At 42.4% G+C, this 26375-nt stretch overlaps 1 protein-coding gene across 2 annotated transcripts in view; it reads right to left on the minus strand.

Annotated features, from left to right (window-relative positions):
* Positions 1-26375, minus strand: part of piezo1 (piezo type mechanosensitive ion channel component 1 (Er blood group)) — a 71700-nt gene that overhangs the window by 29351 nt on the left and 15974 nt on the right. For both annotated transcript variants that reach the window (XM_069722593.1, XM_069722592.1), the window contains exons 3-14: positions 20659-20824; positions 14800-14941; positions 9545-9812; positions 8580-8793; positions 6743-6923; positions 6364-6462; positions 4075-4147; positions 3197-3300; positions 2378-2457; positions 1334-1514; positions 701-806; positions 100-281 (exon numbers count right to left, since the gene is read on the minus strand). In XM_069722593.1, coding sequence (XP_069578694.1) covers positions 100-281; positions 701-806; positions 1334-1514; positions 2378-2457; positions 3197-3300; positions 4075-4147; positions 6364-6462; positions 6743-6923; positions 8580-8793; positions 9545-9812; positions 14800-14941; positions 20659-20824 — 1796 coding nt within the window. The remainder of the gene's footprint in view (positions 1-99; positions 282-700; positions 807-1333; positions 1515-2377; positions 2458-3196; positions 3301-4074; positions 4148-6363; positions 6463-6742; positions 6924-8579; positions 8794-9544; positions 9813-14799; positions 14942-20658; positions 20825-26375) is intronic.

The raw sequence follows: 26375 nt of genomic DNA on the forward strand, positions 1-26375 counted from the left end.
GATGCCTGAGAAAAACACAACATTTGGCCCTACGTGAGAATTAAATTAATTAAATGAATGTTGTGACTGTGAGAGTTGAGATGCTGAACGTGTTCCCACCTGGTAGAGACACAGGCAGAGCAGGAACAGCAGCATGTAGACGATCTTGTAAGCCACCAGTTTCCCAGCGAAGGACACCATGATGAACATCCCTCCACACACATAGATCCAGTACTTAGCATAGGAGCTCATCACGATGCCTCCCAGGACCTTCAGCACAGACTCGTTACCGGGACCCTCCTCTGAACAGGACAGGATGTAATGGGGGGCGGGGGGTTATATACAAACAGTGCACATCACTTATGAAGGAAGTTTGTGTTCATGTACAAATGAAGCTGAAAGTAGAAGGTAGTTTTAGACCGTAACACAGAGCGTCTGTCAGGACATAGTCTGAACCTGACACCACTGTTCTCTGTCTGTCAGGTATTCAGAGAGAGAGAGAGAGAGAGAGAGACAGACAGACAGATAGAGAGAGAGAGAGAGAGAGAGAGAGAGAGAGAGAGAGAGAGAGTGTGTGTGTGTGTGTGTGTGTGTGTGTGTGTGTGTGTGTGTGTGTGTGTGTGTGTGTGTGTGTGTGTGTGTGTGTGTGTGTGTGTGTGTGTGTGTGTGTGTGTGTGTGTGTGTGTGTGTGTGTGTGTGTGTGTGTGTGTGTGTGTCTGACCTCCTGTAGTGACTTCCTGCAGCAGTGTGAACGTCTCCCTCTTCCTGCTGAAGTTTTCCTTCACCGACTGACGAACCAGCAGCCAGAAAGTTAATGTGAACAGAAGCTGCAGAGAAACACACACAGACAGACATGAAGAACTCCGTTCACTGTGTTTCTGAAAAGGAAAGTTTAACCAGAGAAACGTTACTTCACTCTGCTGTTCAGTTTCACTGTATTTACTGATAAAGAACCACTGCTGAGCTGATCGTAGGACAGAAGGAACAAGTGGGGAAATGTGAGAAAATAAAAGTTAAACAGGCCAAATATGATCATAGTTCTGATCTCTGTCGTCATGTGAAGCTGCAGGCTGTGATTTTTATATATTTAGATGAGGACAGAGTTTATCTCCTGCTGCAGAGTTGTATCAGTATGAAGTGTGATGTGTCACAGCCCTGAACTCACAATACATGAAACCACTGTAGTAGGACAGTGTGTGTGTGAGGACAGATGAGCTCGACTTCATCTGGCTTCTATTTCTTCATGGACGGCCCAGTGTAGTGACGGAGGGGAATATTTCATGATAAACACCAAGCACAGATTTATCATCATCATCATCATCAATCCACCTCAATCTCTACGCTCTCATCTTACCATGGCGCCCAGTCTCAGGCAGGGGTACTGGGCCTGGTCCAGACCCAGCTGTCGGAGGCTCATGGTTCCTACGGTGGTGGGCAGCTCCGGCTGGAGCTCCATGGCCCAGACGTACTGCAGACAGCAGAGAGCCAGGCCGTAGAGCAGGATGAAGGGAGAGCACAGCGTGGCTGCATGACGTCTGCAAACAGAGACAGACGACTGAGTTCAGGTCTGTGGAACAACATGAGTGTGGTTCAGTCACAATGTGGCCTGTTGAAACACAACACGGATGAAATCCCTTTCAAACTCACGTGTTAAAAGACGTGTAACAATACTCTGCTTTGGATTATAATGTGTGTCTGTGGTGGGTTTTTATTTTCAAAACAAAAGAGTTCAATCAGCTGGTTAGAGATTCTTAACCCTCCTGTTGTCCTCGGGTCAAAATGACCCGCAGCTGTGTTCAACCAAGTTCTATTTTATTTCTATATTTTTATATTTTTTGTGATCATTGGTCATCATTCTTTAAAGAAACCCTCACAGCCTCCTTGTCACCAATGATCCCAAAAAATATGAAAATAAAAATAGAGCTTGGTTGAACACAGCTGCTGGTCATTTTGACCCGAGGACAACGGGAGGGATAACGTGACTCAGCAGAAACAAAATCCACAATCTATCCAATTCAAAAGTAGCTGGAGACAAGGAGTGTCCTACATCACTCAAAGTCAAGTCTCAGTACTTCAAAACATTTGTGATGTCACAAATCCTGAACACACATCCATGTCTTCAACGCAGGGTTCAGCTGTGCTCAGAGAAACTTTTAGAAGAATGTGAAAACAGCCTGATCATACATGACTCTGTCCCGTGACCTGAAACATCATCCAGATGAAACAACAGCAACCACAACACATTTCATGTGCAGGGTGGTTTCAACAGATTTTTATCAGTCAAACTCTGACAATATTTGTCAGAATGAAGCGATGTATTAAAACACAGTCTAAAATAATCTATAAATAATCATGTCATTCATCAGACTCCTGTTACAGCTACAGGTGTTAACTTTACCTGGAACGGAGAATCCAGATGAGACACGCCCACAGCAGCAGCACGAAGGTTAACCAGCTGTGATACGTGATGCTCCAAACCTGAGCAACATACAAACACACGTTCATACATGACCTGTAACACACTGCAGTACTAACTGTAACATACAAACGTTCATACATGACCTGTAACATTCATACATGACCTGTAACACACTGCAGTACTAACTGTAACATACAAACGTTCATACATGACCTGTAACATACTGCAGTACTAACTGTAACATACAAACGTTCATACATGACCTGTAACATACTGCAGTACTAACTAGAACTACCAACATGAAGATTGAGCAAACAGCATGTGAATAGATGAACTCAGTAAACAGCAGTGGTCTTCAGTCACTGTATGAATGTATGAATATATGGATGTATGACTGTATGAATATATGAATGTATGAATGTATGACTGTATGAATGTATGAATGTATGACTGTATGAATATATGAATGTATGACTGTATGAATATATGAATGTATGAATGTATGACTGTATGAATATATGAATGTATGACTGTATGAATATATGAATGTATGACTGTATGACTGTATGAATGTATGAATGTATGACTGTATGAATGTATGACTGTATGAATATATGAATGTATGAATGTATGACTGTATGAATATATGAATGTATGACTGTATGAATGTATGAATGTATGACTGTATGAATATATGAATGTATGACTGTATGAGTGTATGACTGTATGAATATATGAATGTATGAATGTATGACTGTATGAATGTATGACTGTATGACTGTATAGGATCCTGGTTACCATCATGGCGATGAGGGCGCACACATAACTCTGCTGCATCACCACCTTCCCCAGCAGGAAAAATGGACTTTCAGTGTGTTGTCCACCGGGAGCTCCACTAACACCTGTAAAAGATGACATCGTGTTAGTGTTCACAACATCACGGCTGCCGATGATGTTTAAAGAGAGAACATCTACAGCTGCGCTCACTGGAGGACCGGCAGGTGATTTAAAACTCACCTGAGAACATCTCTGTGCTCTGACCAGGAAACACTCACAATATGTTGAACCATCACAGCTGTTTCAATACTCTTCTTAAACTTACAGCTTTGTCTGATAGAATTTGCTTGTTTGATTTTGAGTTCTGGTTCTCTCCACAAAAAGATTAAAAAAAACATCACGTTTGAATTAAACTGAATCAAATTTAATCAGCATTTATTTTAATTATCATTTCAATAACTGCAGATCCTCAGTCAAAGACACATTCATGAATGTATCATTTAAAAAAATGGATGACATCACAAACACACGCAGCCACCATCACCGATCAGCTGTAGACAACAACAACAACAACAACCGTCCCACTATAGCAGCTCTATATCTGGAGTTCAGAGGCCTTCTGGTGCACTTACATGTGCAGATTCTCCAACTTTCTTCTCACACAAAGAAAACCAAGTCATTGCTTGTTAAAATATTAAAATAAATAGTCAACAGAGTCCACGGGACGCACGTTTTCACACAACTACATGTCACAGACGACTGTTTCCAGATGGACACATTTATCTAAATCCTGAACACATTCTCAACTGAAGTGTTTGATTCTTGTTACACATTTTTTACATGACACATAATATTTTAGTTATTTTAATGATGTCTGTGACAGAATAAGTATCTGGTACCCAGATCAGGAGGACTCTCTCCGGCCACAGGTCCTCCTCCGCTACCTTCGGATGTCAGAGACAGGAGCATGAGCTGAAACAGAGCAACACACACACACACACACACACACACACACACACACACACACACACACACACACACACACACACACACACACACACACACACACACACACACACACACACACACACACACACACACACACACACACACACACACACACACACTTTTTTCACTCCCTCTGCACGTTGCTGTGGTATTTTGGTACTCAGTGCAGAAAGCACACAGGTGTGAAGAGAAGGAGGAAGATTCATATGAAGCAGGGCTGAGAGAACTGTTGGGATGATATGATGAACCGGGCTTCGGACTGAGAATAACGTGCAGAAGGCAGTTTGATCCGTCTTCCTCACTTTGTTACATCTGGTGAAAATGTGACCTGTAAAGTTCTCCATCTTTGTGAGATATCGTGAGACGAACGACGCCTCGTTCTGGAAACAAACGTTAGTTTACATCCGGACTTTATAATTAGTGGTGGTGAATGTGAATTAAAACATGTTGAACACAAATCAAATGAACTGAAGAATAATTATGGAATTACAGTGTTTAGTCTCTGTGTATGCCTAGAAGCCATGTTAGCATTAATTACTGTCACCAAGGACATTGTGTTTGTTTGTTTGTTTGTTTGTTTGTTTGTTTGTTTGTTTGTATGTCTGATTCTCACACAGCTCGGTGGAGGGTGAAGGATGTGCCGAGGAAGAAACCCACTGATTATTGGAGTGAATCCATTAATTATTTTTGGATATCGCAGCAGAGATGACCACTAAGTGTGACAGACGTCTGTGCTCTCTGAGTTAGACACAGTTTTCAAACTAAGGGGACACGTCTACTTCCTGTGTGAAGGCTGAAGGACAAATCAGTGTGCATACGTGATCCTTTTTCATTTTTGGCAAGCTGGTGAGCTGGAGCTACTCTCTGATTGGTTAGTTTCAAATTGTCAACTCTCTGCCCCCCCCCCCCCCTCCCACCCACCCACCCACACACACACACACACACACGCACACTAACTTTAGCACTAGGTAGTGTGTCCATGTGATTCCCGACGCTGTCCCTGCGGTCCACACCCTCCTTTAAGCCTGTCGTGGTCACTGCCTGACAATAACACGTGTATTTCAGCAATAAATACATGGATGAGCAATAATTTCCTAAAATTAAACGAGGGTGAAACAGAAATCCTCCCAGTCGGCCCCAAAACAAAAGGAGAAATATTGGAAAATAATCCGAGGCCATGAACTCCGTGGATAAACTCAGAGGTAACAAGTCTTGGTGTAATCTGAGACTCTGATGTTTGTTTGAAGTTTCAAGGCCAACATTAACAAGGAGACCAAAACCTTTTCTTCCACCTTAGAAACACAGCCAGGTTGCGGCTGTTTACAAACCAGACAGATGCTGAAAAGTTGATTCATGCCTTCATTTCTAGCCGACTGGACTACTTTGATGCATTTTTTACTGGCTTCCCAAAGAAAACATCAGATAAGCTCATCCAAAACTCTGCAGCTCAGCTGTTAACCAGAACCGAGAGGAGAGAACACATCGGCCCACTTCTGGCTGCTCTGCATTGTTCACCTGTAAGACACGGGGTTGACTTTAAGCTCCTCCTCCTCCTCACATACAAAGCTCTCAATGGGCTCGGACCGAGTTACATGTCTAAATCTGAGAACACTGAGATCATCTGCTGCTGGTTTATTGGAGGTTCAGCAGCTTCTGTCTGTTCTGAACAAACGACCTGCAGATATCAGGAAAACCAGCGCAGTACTTTTAAACTTTTAAAAGAAAAGCTCAAATCATATCTCCTTACTTTAGTTGTTAACTAGCTACACCTGAAGCTCTCTAGCACTTTAAACTACTGCACCTTTAAAATGCATATTGTTTAATTTAACATTTTAACTCTGTTTAACTTCATTCATTTTATCTGTTCTTATGCGATTTAATTCTTTTCAATATTTTTTAAATGTTCCTTTACATCTGTTCTTATGTGAAACACTGCATGCCATTTTTTTGCTGTGAAGCACTTTGAGTTGCATTTCTTGTATGAAAAGTGCTCTACAAAGTTTATTATTATTATTGTGTGCATATTATTATCTACTGTTGCAGAAAACAAATCTTTATAGACAGACATTTACAAAAAGATGACAGAAGAAGAGGGTTTAAATATGAAGCTTCAGCTCTGGGCTGTTAAAGATCAAACAGACTGAACCGTGATAAATAGGAGACATGATACGAGTGTCTACCTGTGTGTCGTCTTCGTAGATCTCTTTCTGATTATTCCAGGACCGTAACGCCACCGACTCTTCATTCAACTCCTCCCTGTTCTCCTGCTGCTCCTCAACCTGAAAAAAAAACTGTTTAAATCTGAGAGGAAACAGTTTCACAAAGAAAATTATTACACAACAGGTTTTCACTGAAGTCTTTTCCTCCACTGCGCTGGTTTCTTGGTCCATCACCATGTTGGAGGTGTGTGTGTGTGTGTGTGTGTGTGTGTGTGTGTGTGTGTGTGTGTGTGTGTGTGTGTGTGTGTGTGTGTGTGTGTGTGTGTGTGTGTGTGTGTGTGTGTTAAATACTGTCTGTTGGACACATTCAGTACCTCATAAATAAAGCAGTAGTAAATACCTGTGACACCTGCCCAGGGGCTCCATGACGTCCTGTTCGGAGAACGGTTACTATGGTGATGTAGAGGAGGAACAGGATCCCTGGGTTGACATAAATTGGCCAATCGTGACTGGTGTTCAGGTTGAGGTCGTAGGGCAGGGAGCAGTTTCCGAGGATGACGATGTCCTTCAGACCAAAGAGTCTACACAGACAGAGATGAAGAAATGGGGGTTTAAAATGACTGTATAAAAAGTGCCTTAAACTGCAGTACCACTGAGGGCCACTAGGAGCTGGCTCCAAAAAGCCTAACAGACCCCCATTCAACTTCTCTCATCAAATAAAAAGTCAGTAAGTGTTTTTTACAGTGTCATATATTAAATCCTCTCCTTCTGATCGGTGTTCAGTCGGTCTATCTGAAACTAATCCCATCATTCATTAGATATTAGGCCTCAGAGCAGTATGTTTGATTGACAGGTCTGAGGTGGGCGGGGCTTAGTCTCCCCAGGTTCTCAGTCAGATCCACCAGTCGTTTCACCCCCACCTCGTCCACATGTGGTCACATCTGACATGGACGAGAACGTGAAGCAGAAGATGTGACGATCACAGATGAAGGTGAGAGGAGCGAAGATCGAACGTCTCCGAGGAATGCTGCTCTGCTCCTTCAGCTGCTCGTCGCTCATTCCACACATACCAGCTGAGATATCACTCTCGCCTCACTCCTCCGCTTCACCTCACGGGTTTCTCTTTTTAAATTCACACTCTGCCAAATGGTTTTCTTTCCGTGCAGATTCAACACATGATGGCTGTTAAAGGATCCTCAGAGGGAGGAACGTGTGCTTCGACCCTTCTGGAACATCATCAGTCATTCATCCCAAAAAAAACTAAAACTAAACTTTCTCATAGATATGTTGAAACTGACCAAAGTATGTTGGGTTTTCAGTTAGAAACTAATAAAACTGGAAAAACAAAGAAGCATCGACACTGATGGAAAACATGATTCAAATATTACTGGAGTAATGAAAGAAGAGTGAAGGTGGATCAAACTGAGATAAACAGTTTCTCCTGGTCAGTCGTCTTTAAAGGTGTGAAGACTGTTTCATGTGTTATGATCCATCCATTCATGTTCTGTAGGTGTAACAGGGTCATCAGATCAGTCTCATAAATCATGAACCATTCATGTTGGTGTTTAATATCTAATCAAAGGGATGGGTCAGTGGTGCAGTGAGCAGGAGGTTCTGGGTTCAGAACAGTTTATAGCTCCTCCCTGTAGCTGCTGGTTTCTCCTCCCACAGTCCAAACACATGCATGTTGGTTCTTGATCCTCTCCAGCGTGTTTGTTTGGACATTTTTCTCCGTTTCTTTTTTCCACAGTCTAAACTTTCCCTCTGTTCAGTCTGGGAGGTCAGCTGTGCTCCTTCATTTTGATATTAGGAACATTTGGCTGCTGGCAGATGCTGTTGAAGCCTTTTAGCTTGTTGATGCTTGACAAACATTTCCTGCCTCCCTCTCTCCTCTGGCCTCCCTCTCTCCCCTCGCCTCGCCTCCCCTCCCTCTGAAAATAAACAGGCTTACAGTCTCAACCTCTAAAATACATAACATGTACGTTTCCTTTTTTTTGAAACAAATTTAATCAAATTTGAAAAAGGTGTCATTCAGGCATTTAAAAACTTTATCAGCTTCAGTCATTAATGCAGCGCTGGATGTTTTCTGGTCTCTCAGGCTGCAGGTCATTGATGATGATGAAGATGTTAAAATAAAAATATATAACTGATAACTAACTAGTGACCTGGTAATGAATGTGAACCCTTCATGTTAATCTTAATGAAGTGGTCTGCAGTGATTTAATGTCCGGACTCACCTGGCCCACAGACTCTGAGGGGGGAACAGGGCCTGGACCAGCACACTCTGGTACAGGTACAGACACACCATGTGACCGGCCGTGAAGAAGCCCACCATCACACACAGCGCGTTGAAACCCAGGTGGCTGATGGGAAGGTGGCACGCCCACCACGTGCACACGCCGATGAAAAGCAGGAAGTAGATGGCAGAGAAGGCAGAGGGCAGCGTGATGCCTGAGAGGAAACCACCGGAGACACAAACATGCATTCAAACCACTGGGACGAACAAACTACATACATGTGTAATCATCTTTTTCACCTCTGCTTCATATTAGAACATTTGAGCCTCCAAAATTAGACTTTTTAACCCATAAATGTTAACTGGGAGTAATAGAGAAATAAAATGTTCTTTTAATCATAATTCATGCCCATGAATGGCTTCTTTTTTTTTTTTTTTTACACAAACCCAATATTGTGTTAAACAAATTAAAATATTGTTCAGTGATTCATGAACACAAATGATGATTTCAAGGGAAGGAGCTTGAAATGTGTGAACCAGTTCATTTACTCCACTTTATCTTTTGAGCTGTGTGTAACCTTTACATCACAGGCTGAGTGGAGATGAGGCTGCACTTTTAAAAAAGGGCAGACGCAAAACCAATTAAAGGTGACAACCAGCAATACTGTGTTGATGGAAAAACATGTCTTTTAACAGGAGAGCACGGAAAACCGTGTCAGTAGTGCTTAGAGTGGAAATAATGTGAGTCCCGGGTTCAACTCCCAGCCAGACGGACATTTTCTGTCTATCTCATGAAAAAAGTAAGAACTTCACTGACAGTCTGTCCTCACATGACCAATTATTTATGCATCTTTTCCATCTCAGAGTTTTGATCAGTGAACGTTGTCTACAGATTTAAATCACGTGTTTCGGCCGGCTGTGAGATGAAGCGGACCCTCAGAGGGTGATGTTGTTCTCAGATCTCACCAGCCAGAGCCAGCAGGCTGATGGCCAAGATCCTCCCCAGGTCACGCAGAACTTTCCGGGCTTTCGCCTTCAGTCGCTCAGCCAGCTGCTTGGCTTTGGTTGCTGTGGAAACCTCTTCCTCAGGGTCACCAGGTGATGACCGCTCCTCTTCATCTTCATCTCCTGATGCCCCTTCCTCCTCCTCTTCATCCTCCTCCTGCTCCTCCTCCTCCTCCGCCTCCTCTTCCTCCTCGTCATCTGTTGTTCTGCCTATTGGATCATCTTCCAGCTGAAGTGGAAAAAGGAAACAGTTATTAAATCCTTTTTCTGTTACAGATTGTGCAGGTGCAGTGACTGCCCCTGAATGTACAACCCTGTTTCAAATACAGTAGTAGAGAAGTAGTAAAATGTAAATAAAAAATGGAAAGTGATGATTGGTAAATCATGTAAACCCATATTTGATTAAAAAAAAGCCCAAAGACCACATATCAAATGTTGAAACTGAGAAATGTTATTATTCATGAAAAATATTGGCTTAATTTGAATTTGATGGCAGCAACACGTCTCTATAAAGTTGTTCCAGGATCATGTTCACTGCTGTGTTGCGTCACTTCTTCTTTTAACAACACTCCGTAAACATTTGGGAACTGAGGAGACCGGTTTCTCGAGTTTTTAAAGTGAAATGTGGTCCCATTCTTGCCTGATTTAGGGTTTCAGCTGCTCAACAGTTCAGGGTCTCCTTTGTTGTATTGTTCATGTCCTGATGCTCCAGATGTTTTCAATGATTGACAGGTCTGGACTGCAGGAGGCCAGTTTATCAGCGGACTCTTCTACTAGAGAACCATGCTGTTGGAATACATGCAGAATGTGGTTGGACGTTGTTCTGCTGAAATAAACAAGACCTTCCCTGAAAGAGACGTTGTCTGGATGGCAGCATATGTTGCTCCAAAACCTGAATATATCATTCAGCATTAATGCTTCCTTCCAGATGTTCAAGCTATATATATATATATATATATATATATATATATATATATATATATATATATATATATATATATTTAATGTACTGTATATATACTGTATGTACTGTGCATTTTATATTTTATATTTTTATTTTTTATTGCTTTTCTATTATATTATTCTATTCTATTCTATTATTATTTTATTCTATTGTTTCTATTATTGCTCCTGTATGTATGCTGCTGTGGCGAAAAAATTTCCCCTCGGGGATTAATAAAGTATATACCTACCTACCTACCCATGCCATGTGCACTAATGCATCCCTGTACCATCACAGATGCTGGCTTTAGAACTGAGCTGATAACAAGCTGGATGGTCCCTCTCCTCTTTAACCTGGAGGATGCAGCGTCCATGATTTCCAAACAGAATCTCAGATTGTGATCCATCAGACCTCAGGACAGTTGTCCACTTCACCTCAGTCCATCTTCAATGATCTCGGTCCAGAGAAGGCGGCGGTGTTTCTGGATCATGTTTCTATCTGGTTTCTTCTTTGGAGAGTTTTAACCTGCATTTGTGGACGCAGCGATGAACTGTGTTCACAGAAGATGGTTTTCACAAGTGTTCCTGAGCCCATGCAGTGATTTCCACTCCAGAATAGTGTGTTTTTAATGCAGTGCTGCCTGAGGGCCCGAAGATCACCACCATCCAATATTGGTTTCCAGCCTTGTCCCTTGTGTTCAGAGATTTCTCCAGATTCTCTGAATCTTGTAATGATATTATGAACCGTAGACGATGAAATCCACTAATTCTTTGTAGTTTTACGTTGAGGAACATTATTCTTAGATTATTACACTATTTTCCCAAACAGTCTTTCAGAGTGGTGAACCTCTCCCCATCTTCACTGCTGAGAGACTCTTGATATGTTGTCTTTGGTCCATTTCCAATTAAAAATTGATTTACATGATTTGCAAATCATCACATTCTATTTTTATTGACATTTTACACAGCGTCCCAACTTTTTTAGAAACAGGGTTGTATTTCCATGTATTGATGAAACATCTTCGAGCTAACAGTCACTCCTATCTGGTAGAACTTGAGGAACACTTTTAAGACTGAGTGGGCCTAGAAGAACAGCTCAGTGTTTTTGTTATTCAGTGAATCAAAGGTGTGTGAAATATATGATATGATCAGCTGCATATTGTACTGTAGGGTGTGATCTGTACACATGTAAAGTTCATCAGGGTCACCAGGAGATAAACTCATTGTCAACTCTGAATCTCTTTCCCTGAGCGGAAACGGTGAAATCATGTGCAATGGCTTGTGAAACTTCCATATTTATAGACTATGTCTTCATTTCATTTCTTGAAATGCTGTACGAACAGGAAACAGTTTGGATTCACTGTAAAATGGAGAAGACTTATAAAACCTAAATGTTTGGCCTCTTCTCTCCAGGACTCTTCTTTATTGCACATGCTCATGTTTATTGTGTCTCCATGTTTAATTGTATGGAAAGTTTCACTGCTTAGACTGCAGTTTATGAGCGCAGCAGCTCCGTAATAGTACGCTGAACACAACACGTCTCTGCTGCATGTTGTCACTCCTTCAAGATTACAGACGCAGTCCTCAGCTCCATCACATAATTACAATGTAGGTCTGACTGAGGAGTAAAAATAGAACCAACAACTGCAGACACACACACTCCCAGAGTGGTCTGATATGCCTGTGTAAACACTGGTGATATGAAGCTGTGACAGGTGGAGATCATCTAATGTTTCTAATTACTGGGACAGGAATATCCCAACGACTTCTCCTGTGAAGAAGCATCCAGCCGTGAGGAGCTGGACCGGGAAACTCTCTGGATTATTAAATAAATCATTCAAAAGAGAATCGCTATGCATCAGAGAACTGATATGACAAAACAAAACGATTAAAGGCACCAACTTCTTGCATAAAAGTTCACATAAAGCATCTGTTCTTGACCTGCTTGTTACTCTGAAAACTGTGAAATAACACATTTATGTAATTAGCAAAAAAGTGTAAAGGAAGCCAAATAATAATGTTTTAAATTTTGATTCTTGTAAATCAACACATTTCGCTTTGATGCTTTGAAATTAAACTAGAAATAGATTCTATAAATGAAACTGCTTGAAATGAAAGCGTTCAATATAATACACAATTAATTAATACAATATAAGCGTGCCTGTTTAAAGTATCTGAAATACACACAAGTATAAGACACTAAAGGTACAATAGATAATTGTCTGAAGTTGTTTTCAGCTGTTGTTAAACACTCCTGGCTTTCTCTCATCTGGCTTCATCAGTTTGTCACCTGGAAGGATTTTACAACTGTCTCAGGGACTTTTCCAGCTGTGCGTCAAATCTAATCTCACCTGGAGGCACGTTGATTCCATGTGGAAACAAGAGTAACACAACACCATCACATCCTCTCCACACATGTAGACGCACATCTATTCACCTGCGCTCATAAAGACACTTCAGTTGGAGCTGAATGTGTAAAACTTGGACTCATCAGACCGAAGTCCAGATTTGCAGCAGAGTTTCCTGAGAGAGACAGACAGACGTTCTGGTCACGTGTTTGGACCTGAACGAAGCAGAGATGCTGGTTTCACCTGACTACAGGTGGGAGGTTCTTCCATCACATTCTGCACCATGGCAGCAGACCGAAAAAGGAACTCTCGCTGTCTAGACGATGCATGTTATTATGGGATATCTGACTGTATGAATGTGCACAGCTCGGGATCTCCCTGAAGAGCTGCAGCCCAACTCACTAGAACTCATCATTCACACTGATGATCGCATGAGAGTTAAAGAAATCATCCAGCAGCTCCTCATCCTGCCCTCCAGCACGTCACTGCCTCCGCTGAGGAATGCCTCCAGAACCGGAGAATGTTCTGTGGTCAGCTTTATGACTTCCTGTTGAGCGGTCAGGATCGGCCCTGCAGTGAAGAAGGGGGGCAGCGACGGTGGGCCGAGCTTCTGGCCTCGGTCCGTCTTCACTGAAAGGCTACACGGGAGTTTTAAGGTTCCTGAAATTAAACTCAAGTGTTTAACGTCATTAACGCGTCATGTGGTGATTTTATCCGCTCGACTGTGTACGATGAGCCAAATAAACTGTGAACCCTCGAATTCAGCATCTCTGCCAGCAGCCCATGAAATGATCGACGGGCTGAAGTCAAAACTCCAGACTGAAGATTGAAGGATGTCACAGGGAGAATAACAGAGAATAGAAAGGACACATGGAGGTGACGGTGATGGTGGAGAATCAAACATATTTTCAGTCTAAATGTCGGCACATTTACACTGGTGTCATCTTATTTTGGCAGTTTCGGGCCGGTGCAATGGCACAGAGATCTGACTTAACACTTCTCAAAAATAATTTAAAAAAATTAAAAAAGAGTCTAAAAAGCTTTTCATGATGCTTTAATGTCGGTTTGGTACCAAACAGGTTAAAGTGATGTAACAACTTTAATGGGCTCTTTTAACAAGCGTGACCTTCTGAACTGACCTCCTACAGTTTAACACGGACCGTCGCTGCTTAATCACTCAGGATAACTGAATCCAGATCTACAGTAAGATTACGTAGACACACACAGTTTAACACACAGCAACTCAAACAGGGCGGAGAGACGGACGAGGAAACCGACACGTTACACACACAGCGGTGAACTCTGGTGTTAACAACCTGACACAAACACCTCACTCCTCCAAGCCTGTCAGGACTGTTCTGAAATATCAGGTCGACTCGTTATTCTGGAAACACTCCTGACGACAAGCAAAATAAAGGTCACACAAAACAAAAAGTGAGCCTGCTTATAAGTGGGAAATTATGAAATTACACCAGAAACAGGTCAAAATGCAGCTTTACTGCTGAGATGTGTCAAAATGACACTAAATCACAACTGGCAGCAAAGAATCAGAAATACAGTGAATTAAAAAATGCCCTTACGTTACTGAATGAACTTAAGTTTCATTGAATGGGCTGCAATATAAAGAACGTGTTCACACTTGTTTAATCAGTTACCATGGCAACTAAACCAGATGCCGTAACTGCAAACTTGCTTCATAAAAACTTTACTTGAATGAGGCTGACTCATCATTAACCGGATGATTCAGATATAACAGCACAACACAACAACACAACAACACAACCAGATGACAACACAACCATCTCTCACTGTGTCTCCAACACACACACACTACACACACTCACACACACACACACACACACACACACACACACACACACACACACACACACACACACACACTGACTCACTCATACACTGACTCACCGATGTGATGTTGGCAGCAGCCACCATTTCTCTGTTCCTCACCAATCTGCTGCAGAGGATGACCGTTACCGAGGCAACGACACACACACCGAGGTCAGGACACAGGAGGCGTAACACACTCCACGGATCATCCAGAGGAAGTCTGAAACACACAGGAAGAGGTGGAGAGAGGTCAAACGTTTACCACACACCTTTTATCACCATGAACATACAGGCATATGTTTATATCAAACACTATTCATCTGCTCAGGAGGAAATATGTTGTAGATTTTACACCCATCAGTCCTTTTATAAACAAATCTAATGTCAGGTGGAGAGTTGAGCTGTTAAACAAAGTAACACAATTTACAGACAACTTCCTAAAAACACAAAAAATCTGAGCAGTTTGTCAGCGAATAATTCTATAATCATACAAACAGGTGCTAATGAACATCTGAACACAACATCAACACAACACTGAACACAACATCAACACAACACTGAACACAACATCAACACAACATCAACAGAACACTGAACACAACATCAACATCAACACTGAACACAACATCAACACAACACTGAACACAACATCAACAGAACACAACATCAACACAACACTGAACACAACATCAACACAACACTGAACACAACATCAACACAACACTGAACACAACATCAACACTGAACACAACATCAACACAACACTGAACACAACATCAACAGAACACTGAACACAACATCAACACTGAACACAACATCAACAGAACACAACATCAACACTGAACACATCAACATCAACACTGAACACAACATCAACACAACACTGAACACAACATCAACACTGAACACAACATCAACACAACACTGAACACAACATCAACACAACATCAACACAACACAACATCAACAGAACACAACATCAACACTGAACACAACATCAACACAACACTGAATACAACATCAACACAACACTGAACACAACATCAACACCTGAACACAACATCAACAGAACACTGAACACAACATCAACACTGAACACAACATCAACATCAACACTGAACACAACATCAACACTGAACACAACATCAACATCAACACTGAACACTACATCAACACAAAACACAACATCAACACAACACTGAACACAGCATCAACACAGCACTGAACACAACATCAACACAACACTGAACACAACATCAACACTGAACACAACATCAACAGAACACTGAACACAACATCAACACAGCACTGAACACAACATCAACAGAGCACAAGATCAACACAACATCAACACAACACTGAACACAACATCAGCACAACACTGAACACAACATCAACACTGAACACAACATCAACACAACATTGAACACAACATCAACACAACATTGAACACAACATCAACACAGCACTGAACACAACATCAACACAACATTGAACACAACATCAACACAACATTGAACACAACATCAACACAGCACTGAACAACATCAACACAACACTGAACACAACATCAACACTGAACACAACATCAACACTGAACACAACATCAACACAACACTGAACACAACATCAACACTGAACACAACATCAACAGAACACTGAACACAACATCAACACTGAACACAACATCAAAACAACACTGAACACAACATTAACACAGCACTGAACACAACATCAACACAGCACTGAACACAACATCAACACAACACTGAACACAACACTGAACACAACATCAACACTGAACACAACATCAACAGAACACAACATCAACAGAACACAACACTGAACACAACATCAACAGAACACTGGACGTTGTGTTCAACAGAACGCTGAACATCAACACAACACTCAATACAACATCAACACAACACTGAACACAGCATCAACACAACACTGAACACAACATCAACACAACACTGAACACAACATCAACACAACATCAACAGAACACTGAACATCAACACAACACTGAACACATCAACACAACACTGAACACAGCATCAACACAACACTGAACACAACATCAACACAACACTGAACACAACATCAACACAACACAATACTGAACACAACATCAACACAACACTGAACACAACATCAACACAACACTGAACACAACATAAACACAACACTGAACACAACATCAACACAACACAACACTGAACACAACATCAACACAACACTGAACACAACATCAACACAACACAACACTGAACACAACATCAACACAACACAACACTGAACACAACATCGACACAACACTGAACACAACATCAACACAACACTGAACACAACATCAACAGAACACTGAACACAACATTAACACAGCACTGAACACAACACTGAACACAACATCAACACTGAACACAACATCAACAGAACACAACATCAACACAACACTGAACACAGCATCAACACAACATCAACACTGAACACAACATCAACACAGCACTGAACACAACATCAACACAACATTGAACACAACATCAACACAGCACTGAACACAACATCAACAGAACACTGAACACAACATCAACACTGAACACAACATCAACACAACACTGAACACAACATCAACACCTGAACACAACATCAACAGAACACTGAACACAACATCAACACTGAACACAACATCAACATCAACACTGAACACAACATCAACACTGAACACAACATCAACATCAACACTGAACACTACATCAACACAAAACACAACATCAACACAACACTGAACACAGCATCAACACAACATCAACACTGAACACAACATCAACACAGCACTGAACACAACATCAACACAACATTGAACACAACATCAACACAACATTGAACACAACATCAACACAGCACTGAACACAACATCAACACAACACTGAACACAACATCAACACTGAACACAACATCAACACAGCACTGAACACAACATCAACAGAGCACAAGATCAACACAACATCAACACAACACTGAACACAACATCAGCACAACACTGAACACAACATCAACACTGAACACAACATCAACACAACATCAACACAACATTGAACACAACATCAACACAGCACTGAACACAACATCAACACAACATTGAACACAACATCAACACAACATTGAACACAACATCAACACTGAACACAACATCAACACAACACTGAACACAACATCAACACTGAACACAACATCAACAGAACACTGAACACAACATCAACACTGAACACAACATCAACACAACACTGAACACAACATCAACACTGAACACAACATCAACAGAACACTGAACACAACATCAACACTGAACACAACATCAAAACAACACTGAACACAACATTAACACAGCACTGAACACAACATCAACACAGCACTGAACACAACATCAACACAACACTGAACACAACACTGAACACAACATCAACACTGAACACAACATCAACAGAACACAACATCAACACAACACTGAACACAACACTGAACACAACATCAACAGAACACAACATCAACAGAACACAACATCAACACAACACTGAACACAACACTGAACACAACATCAACACTGAACACAACATCAACAGAACACTGGACGTTGTGTTCAACAGAACGCTGAACATCAACACAACACTCAATACAACATCAACACAACACTGAACACAGCATCAACACAACACTGAACACAACATCAACACAACACTGAACACAACATCAACAGAACACTGAACATCAACACAACACTGAACACATCAACACAACACTGAACACAGCATCAACACAACACTGAACACAACATCAACACAACACTGAACACAACATCAACACAACACAATACTGAACACAACATCAACACAACACTGAACACAACATCAACACAACACTGAACACAACATCAACACAACACAACACTGAACACAACATCAACACAACACTGAACACAACATCAACACAACACTGAACACAACATCAACACAACACAACACTGAACACAACATCAACACAACACAACACTGAACACAACATCAACACAACACTGAACACAACATCAACACAACACTGAACACAACATCAACAGAACACTGAACACAACATTAACACAGCACTGAACACAACACTGAACACAACATCAACACTGAACACAACATCAACAGAACACAACATCAACACAACACTGAACACAACATCAACAGAACACTGAACGTTGTGTTCAACAGAACGCTGAACGTCAACACAACACTCAATACAACATCAACACAACACTGAATACATCAACACAACACTGAACACAGCATCAACACAACACTGAACACAACATCAACACAACACTGAACACAACATCAACACAACACTGAAAACAACATCAACACAACATCAACAGAACACTGAACATCAACACAACACTGAACACATCAACACACCACTGAACACAGCATCAACACAACACAACACTGAACACAACATCAACAGAACATCAACACAACACTGAATACATCAATACAACACTGAACACAATATCAACACAACACTGAACACAGCATCAACACAACACAACACTGAACACAACATCAACACAACACAACACTGAACACAACATCAACACAACACTGAACACAACATCAACACAACACAACACTGAACACAACATCAACACAACACTGAACACAACATCAACACAACACTGAACACAACATCAACACAACACTGAACACAACATCAACACAACACAACACTGAACACAACATCAACACAACACAACACTGAACACAACATCAACACAACACAACACTGAACCCTTTCGGCTGAACCACAATGATGATATGAATTAAACTGGATGTGTCTAAAATCACTGAACTGGGTCGTCAGAACTTCATCAGTGAAACGTGTGATTTAACCTTCATGTTCACCACTCTGCAATCCCACAATGCTCTCCGTCACCTTCAACACAGCAGCTGTCCCTGATGCAGCATCATCATGATGATCATTAAGTGTCCAGTCTGCTGGTTGACTGAAGTATTAACGTGTTCATGATTTCAGGCTAGGAGAGGAGAGTGACGGTGAGACTGCTCCAGAGACGACAGGTTCATTTTAACATCTCACTGAAACAACAGAATGAACTCAATGAGGTCCACCTGCAGCAGCACCAGCTGGTTCACAGCAGACAGGTGTGTCTGATGTCCGGTCCAGAGACGCAGTGCTGCTGAGCCACAGAAACAGACACATGGAGAGGATCTCCAACACATGAACTGGAGAGCAGACGAACTGCAGCAAAACACAAAACTCAATTAACTGAGGACGGAGGACGTTTGTTACTGACGGGCTGGAGAGCGTTACAGGGATGAAGGTCTGCAGACAGCAGCAAAGCGAGGAAGACGTGAGGCTCCGCTTCTTTGAGATTTGATCAGGATCGATGTTCTCCTCCTTATCGAGAAGCACACGCTGATTATTACCCATCATGCAATCACATCAGAGAGAGTCTGGTCCAACCTGGACATCAACAACATCCAGCCAATGTCCAGCTGTCTGCACCAGATGTGTCCCCACAGAGCCCCGATCTTAGCTCCATGGAGACGCACAGACAGAGAAGACACAGAAGAGAGAGAAGATAGAGACAGAGAGAGAGAGAGAGGGACAGAGAGACAGAGGGACAGACAGACAGAGACAGAGAGACAGCTTCAATCCACAGAAGAGCTGAACCTCTCCAAAATCTTTGGAGCCACCAAAGCAGCTTGAAAAACTAAAACTCCTCACAACATTATTTATGAAAGAATCACTTCACAGCTTCTTTTACCCACTGCTGCACCTGCAGATCACACATGAACCTCATTTCAACACCTTTCCCCCCGACATGTCTCCAACCATCAACGACGGCAGCAGCGGTAACGGCTGGTTGCGTACCGGGACAGTCCGATGTGTCGGGTAATTGTGTCCCATTGTGAACAGTTGTCCCCGATGGCGGCGCCGAGAGGAGGATACGTGAACAGCACCGTCTGGAAGCAGATGTGAGACAGGACGAACAGCAGACTGGTGCCGAACACGGCCGCGATGAAGCGACCTGTGTGACCTGGAGGACAAAGAGAGGACAGAGACGGAGGGACAACAAGTAAATGTTCTGTCAGTCACACGGATACAGAGCAAGATGCACAACGTTCCAGGAGCCTCTGTCATGATGATACATCCTGTTATTACATTATCGTCACATTATAGCTGCGTGTGTTTCAGCACAAACACTGGAAACAGCTGGAAATAGCAGCTTAGCTCCATCAACTGTGGAGAATGCATATCTTAGATTTTGGTTTTTATTCCTCTGTGACCTGCAGCTCTGATATTTACAGTATCAAACCTGTGACTTCCAGCTACAGAGATGCAAAACAAACAGTCTTTAACTGGTGCAAAGAGAGAGAGAGATTAGAGATGGATGGATGGATGGATGGATGGATGGATGGATGGATGGATAGATAGATGGATGGATGGATGGATGGATGGATGGATGGATGGATGGATGGATGGATGGATGGATGGATGGATGGATGGATGGATGGATGGATGGATGGATGGATGGATGGATGGATGGATAGATAGATAGATAGATAGATAGATAGATAGATAGATAGATAGATAGATAGATAGATAGATAGATAGATAGATAGATAGATAGATAAGACTTTATTAATCCCACAGTGTGGACATTTAGTCGTCACAGCGGCATAAAAACACAGTTCAGAAGAAAAAGGTGCACACAATAAGAAAACAAAAAAACAGCTTGGGATGAAAGAGCGTGTCAGGTGCTCTGAAATGAAATACAGTGCCACGTTATTTGAGGCTGGTGTTGAACAGTCTGACAGCCGTCGGGACAAACAACCTGCGGTCGCTCCTTCCTGCTGCTTAAAGCTCCTGAAGCCTCATGGAGGAGGTGAGAGGTGTCGTCCATGATCCGTGTAAGCTCGGTGAACATCCTCCTCTCCCCACCTCCTCTACGGAGTCCAGAGGACTGTCCAGGACAGAGCCGCCCTTTGGACCAGCTTGTTCGGTCGTCTCCTGTCCCTCTCTGTTCCTGCACAGTCCCAGCATACCGCCGCATACAAGATGGCCGACGCCACCACAGAGTCGTAGAGTATAATCGAGGTGTTTTTGAAGCATTATGTTCTCAGTTGGAACAAACAGACTTGAGAACAACACACAAGGAGCTCAGAAAATATTGAAAGACACTCTTAACTGTCTCCTTTAATGGGATTTATTGAGAAGAAAAAAAACTTTAGCTCAGGTACATAAGATTAAAGTTTCCCTTTCAAAATAAAACGCCCCTCTCTGCTGCAGCCGGAGCACCGGGGTTACTGAGGAAAGTAATGGACACACTGACAGCTGGCATGATGAGAGCTACCTGAGGCAGCCGTAGGAAGTGATGTATGTTATGTTCAACACATCATAAGCGCAGCAGGTGTTGGTCCTGAGTTTATCCTCACAGCTATTAAATCAGACATCACAGCTGCATTCTTCTGTCCCGCTGATTCAAGGATTCCCTCGTGAGTCCGCTGGGAAAACTGAACGTCACGTCAGGTTTATTCAGCTACTAAATATCCCCGTTACACACACTGTGGGGAGGAGAAGCATCATGTTTAATAGAGTCGGCTGTGAATCAGTTCCAGTAAGTTCCAATAAGTCTCGTGGGAGCATCTAAATACATCCTTTCAGCAGCATCATAAATAAACAGTTGCTCGACCTCACTGTGGCAGCTGTAGTGAAACACACAATCAGCTTCACCAGAGAACATCACCCATCTTACTGCTGGTTATGATTAATTCTGTAGCTCACTCCTCATTTATCGCCAGTCTCCCTGGAGAGGAGGGAGACGGTGACTGTACATTAAAAGAGACTGGAACAGAAACATCAGGTCAGTGAGGTACACTGAAGACATCCTATCGAGGTTGGAGGATTTTAAACAATGTATTCTGAGGACATCGGCTTCATCCAACTGTTTGTTTTAATGTTCACAGACCAACACTGGAACTGACAACCGTGTGTCCTAACAGTTTGAAGGCAAGTCTGTCAGTCTGCTGGTGTGACTGCAGATCATCCACCAGTAATGCAGCAGGTTATTTATCATGTCATGTTACGTTGTACCTCCGGACACCAGCTGTCACTCAGCAAACTGTTTCAGGAGACAGCTGAGTGTTGGTGTGTGTGTGAATGTGTGTTTGGTAGTTTGCACTAAGGGAAACTGAGAGGAATCATACAGCAGCTCTTACAGCTGATTACTACTGGAGGGAACAGTGTGACTTCACCTTCCTGCTTTTATTAATACTATGTAGATGAATGAGAGCATTTGAGTTAGAGGACACATCCGGGTCAGAAATGACTCCCAGGTTCTTCACAGCGGTGCTGGAGTTCAAGGCTACATAGATGCTGCACGTGTGACCTCACTGCATGACCTCATCGTGTGACCTCATCATGTTATCTCATCATGTGACCTCACTGCATGCCCTCATCACGTTACCTCATCATGTGACCTTTTCATGTTACCTCATTGTGTGACTGCGTGACCTTACCGCGAGATCTCACCGCGAGACCTCACCACGTGACCTCACCGCGAGATCTCACCGTGTGACCTCACCGCGAGACCTCACCGCGAGACCTCACCGCGAGATCTCACCGTGTGACCTCACTGTGACCTCACCGCGTGACCTCACCGCGTGACCTCACCATGTCCTCCTCTTGCAGGTCTGTCGACCCAGTCTGTCCAAATTTAGATAATAAGCTGTGATGCAAACAGTACAGCTGAGCTGAGACTCGTTTCAAACCAAACACAGCTCAGAGTGCTCCACGTCATACAGACCCAGAACAGACAGGATACTGTGAAGGTTGTTAATGTTCCCAGCTGAACCAAACGGAGCACTTTGTGCTGGCCTGTAAATGACCAGGACAGACCTCCCACTACTAATAACCTTCACACACAGAATCAAGACCACTGCTGACTTCATCCATGCTTGTTGTTTTCTGCATTTCTCTATTCTTTCAGGGTGGACAGTGTTCACATTAACTGCCTCAGTGATGAGATGTGGACTTCATTTTGTTGTCATGACTGTATATCTGACTGTGTGCAGCTCCTTAACACGGCTCCATGTCAGTGTACCATCCTAACAAAGAACATCAAACCTCCTCCGTGAATGTCCTCATACATTTCATCTTTTATCAAAACCCTGAATATCGTCAGTCACCGGCTGTATGTGGCAGACTGGGAACAATTGTTCTCCATATTTCAGAAAGTTCAAAGTAATTTTCCAAAATGAATAATAACCGTTTGTTCTGTCAACTAAAATGTTCATGCATCAGGTGATAGAGGACAAATGCATCAGGTGATAGAGGACAAATGCAACATGCTCACTCACACTTTCAGCAATCATCTACGGTGGCCCGGAGGAGCAACAAACAACCATAAAACCAACTATTTCAAAATGACGTGAACACATTAGAAAGTACAGCAACAAAACACATAAAACAACACGACATTCCTCTCAGCGCTGTGTTTGAGTCTGCTTCCTGAAAAACATTGTGACTGTTGTCCAGTTTGTGTCCTTCATCCGACTGACGAGTGTCTCCACAGTACCGTTTTGTGTTGGAAGAATACTTCAACAAGTACTGAGAACTTTACAGATACCCTCCTTCACAGAGTCTCATAACTGGGATTATAAGCAGATGTTCTGCTGTTTATTAGTGAATCTGTAAATGCAAAAAAACCCAGCCAAAAGTACAAATGGTAGACTTCTTAAAACTCAGTCTGAGGATGTCTGTGAGGGAACTGAGCATGAAGAAACTGCAGTTAAAAACAAAGAAAGGATCATCTACAAAAGTGTTTCAACAATTCAAAACTTTTCCAAACGTTTTTTTTTTTTTTTTTCCAGTGTGACGTTGGTGCAACAGGAAACAGGAAGTTATCACTTCATAAAGACAGACGTGACCATCCTCGGACGAGAACTATTATCAGTCCCCCTTTAAAGTATCATCAGACAGGTGTAGATGTATCTGAGTATAATCATATGAATATGATCTGTGGACGCAGCTTCTTCTTTTCTTCTCCTCTGTTCACACACGGCTGCTTCCTATTAGTCACTGGAATATTTTCCTACAGTTTATGTCTGTGTGTGTGTACACATGTCAGGGTATTGGCAGGCCAGTGGGTTTTCCAGAAGGGGAAATCCCTCCTCCCTCTGCCCCCCACCCTGAACCCCCCCACCCTCACTTTAACTGTTCTGTCACCAAAATAAAAGTCTCTCGACACGTTTTGATCACCACACCAGAGGGATGCTGAGAAAAAAAACAACTTGTTTGACCTTTGCCCCATTAGTAAATGTTAGTCAGTTGGTGAAATGTGTATTTCAAAATATGAACTGAAACATCAGTGATACATAACCAACAGACAGGATTACATCATACCTTCTTGATAAAGCCTATAGTTAGGGCTGGCTCAGGTAGACCTGAACCAACCCTTAGTTATGCTGTTATAGGCCGAGGCTGCTGGAGGACCTTGTTACATGCTGAACTTCTTTTCTTTCCTCCTACTCTTTAACTGACTCATACCTCACCATCTTCTTCTCTCCCATAGTTTCTTCTTATTGTCTGTTTTCTCCATTCAGTTCCTTCGCTCGCGTAGTTTCTGTTCTTTCTTTTGCAGATGTCTGTAGGAGGTTTTTCTCCCTTAAAGAGGAGTTTTTTCCCTCCTAGCTTATGTGGAAATTGTTGAATTGTTGGGTTTCTCTGTATAATATTGCAAAGTCTTGCTGTAAGGACTTTAATGTGTTAAGTGCCATGAAATAACCTGTGTTGTGATTTGGCGCTATATAAATAAAGTTGAATTGAATTAATAACATCATATCAGTAATCCTTCCTGACCTGAACAGTGCAGCAAAATGTTAAAAAAATATGAGTCATACTGTAACCTCCTATTATGAAGTCAAACTATCCGACTCGATTGAGATGATTTAACTCAACAATGCAGATAATAACAAAGTAAAGCAGTCAAAGGAGAAACGTGAAGTTAAACTATCAGCTGCAAACGGATGCACCGAGTCTGTTATTAAAGAGAGTTTCCACTGAAGTGAAAAATGATTCTTCTACTCAGAGGAAAAAAAAACAAGAGGAAGATCATCTCAGAAGTTGGAAATGACTGCAGGCTGTTCAGTCTTTCTGAACTCTCTCTCTCTCTCACACACACACACACACACACACACACACACACACACACACACACACACACACACACACACACACAAACAGAAACACACACGTGCACGCTGTAACTTCAGAGACTCTTTTATTGGCTCTTTTTTAACATGTGACGGAGCAGCTTCTCTCATCAGAATATAAACCAGTGTTAGAACACTCATCTCTGTGGTCATGTGTGTGTTTAGTGTCAGATTAGATGAGTGCCTGTCAGAAGAGATGTCCGCCCTCCTCCCAGCCCTCCTCCAGCCCTCCTCCCCCCTCCTCCCCGCCCTCTTCCAGCCCTCCTACCAGCCCTCCTCCCATCACCTTTACAACATGCTGGCACATAAAATAAACTAATCATGGGTGAGGATGAGCAGCAGGTGATGACAGGAGGAGCACGGGTAAACTGAAGC

This window comes from Brachyistius frenatus, unplaced genomic scaffold (genome assembly GCF_029030835.1).
Source record: "Brachyistius frenatus isolate BFR_SWC_R1_liver_20210118 unplaced genomic scaffold, ASM2903083v1 Contig_296, whole genome shotgun sequence".
NCBI classification, from domain to species: Eukaryota; Metazoa; Chordata; class Actinopteri; family Embiotocidae; genus Brachyistius; species Brachyistius frenatus.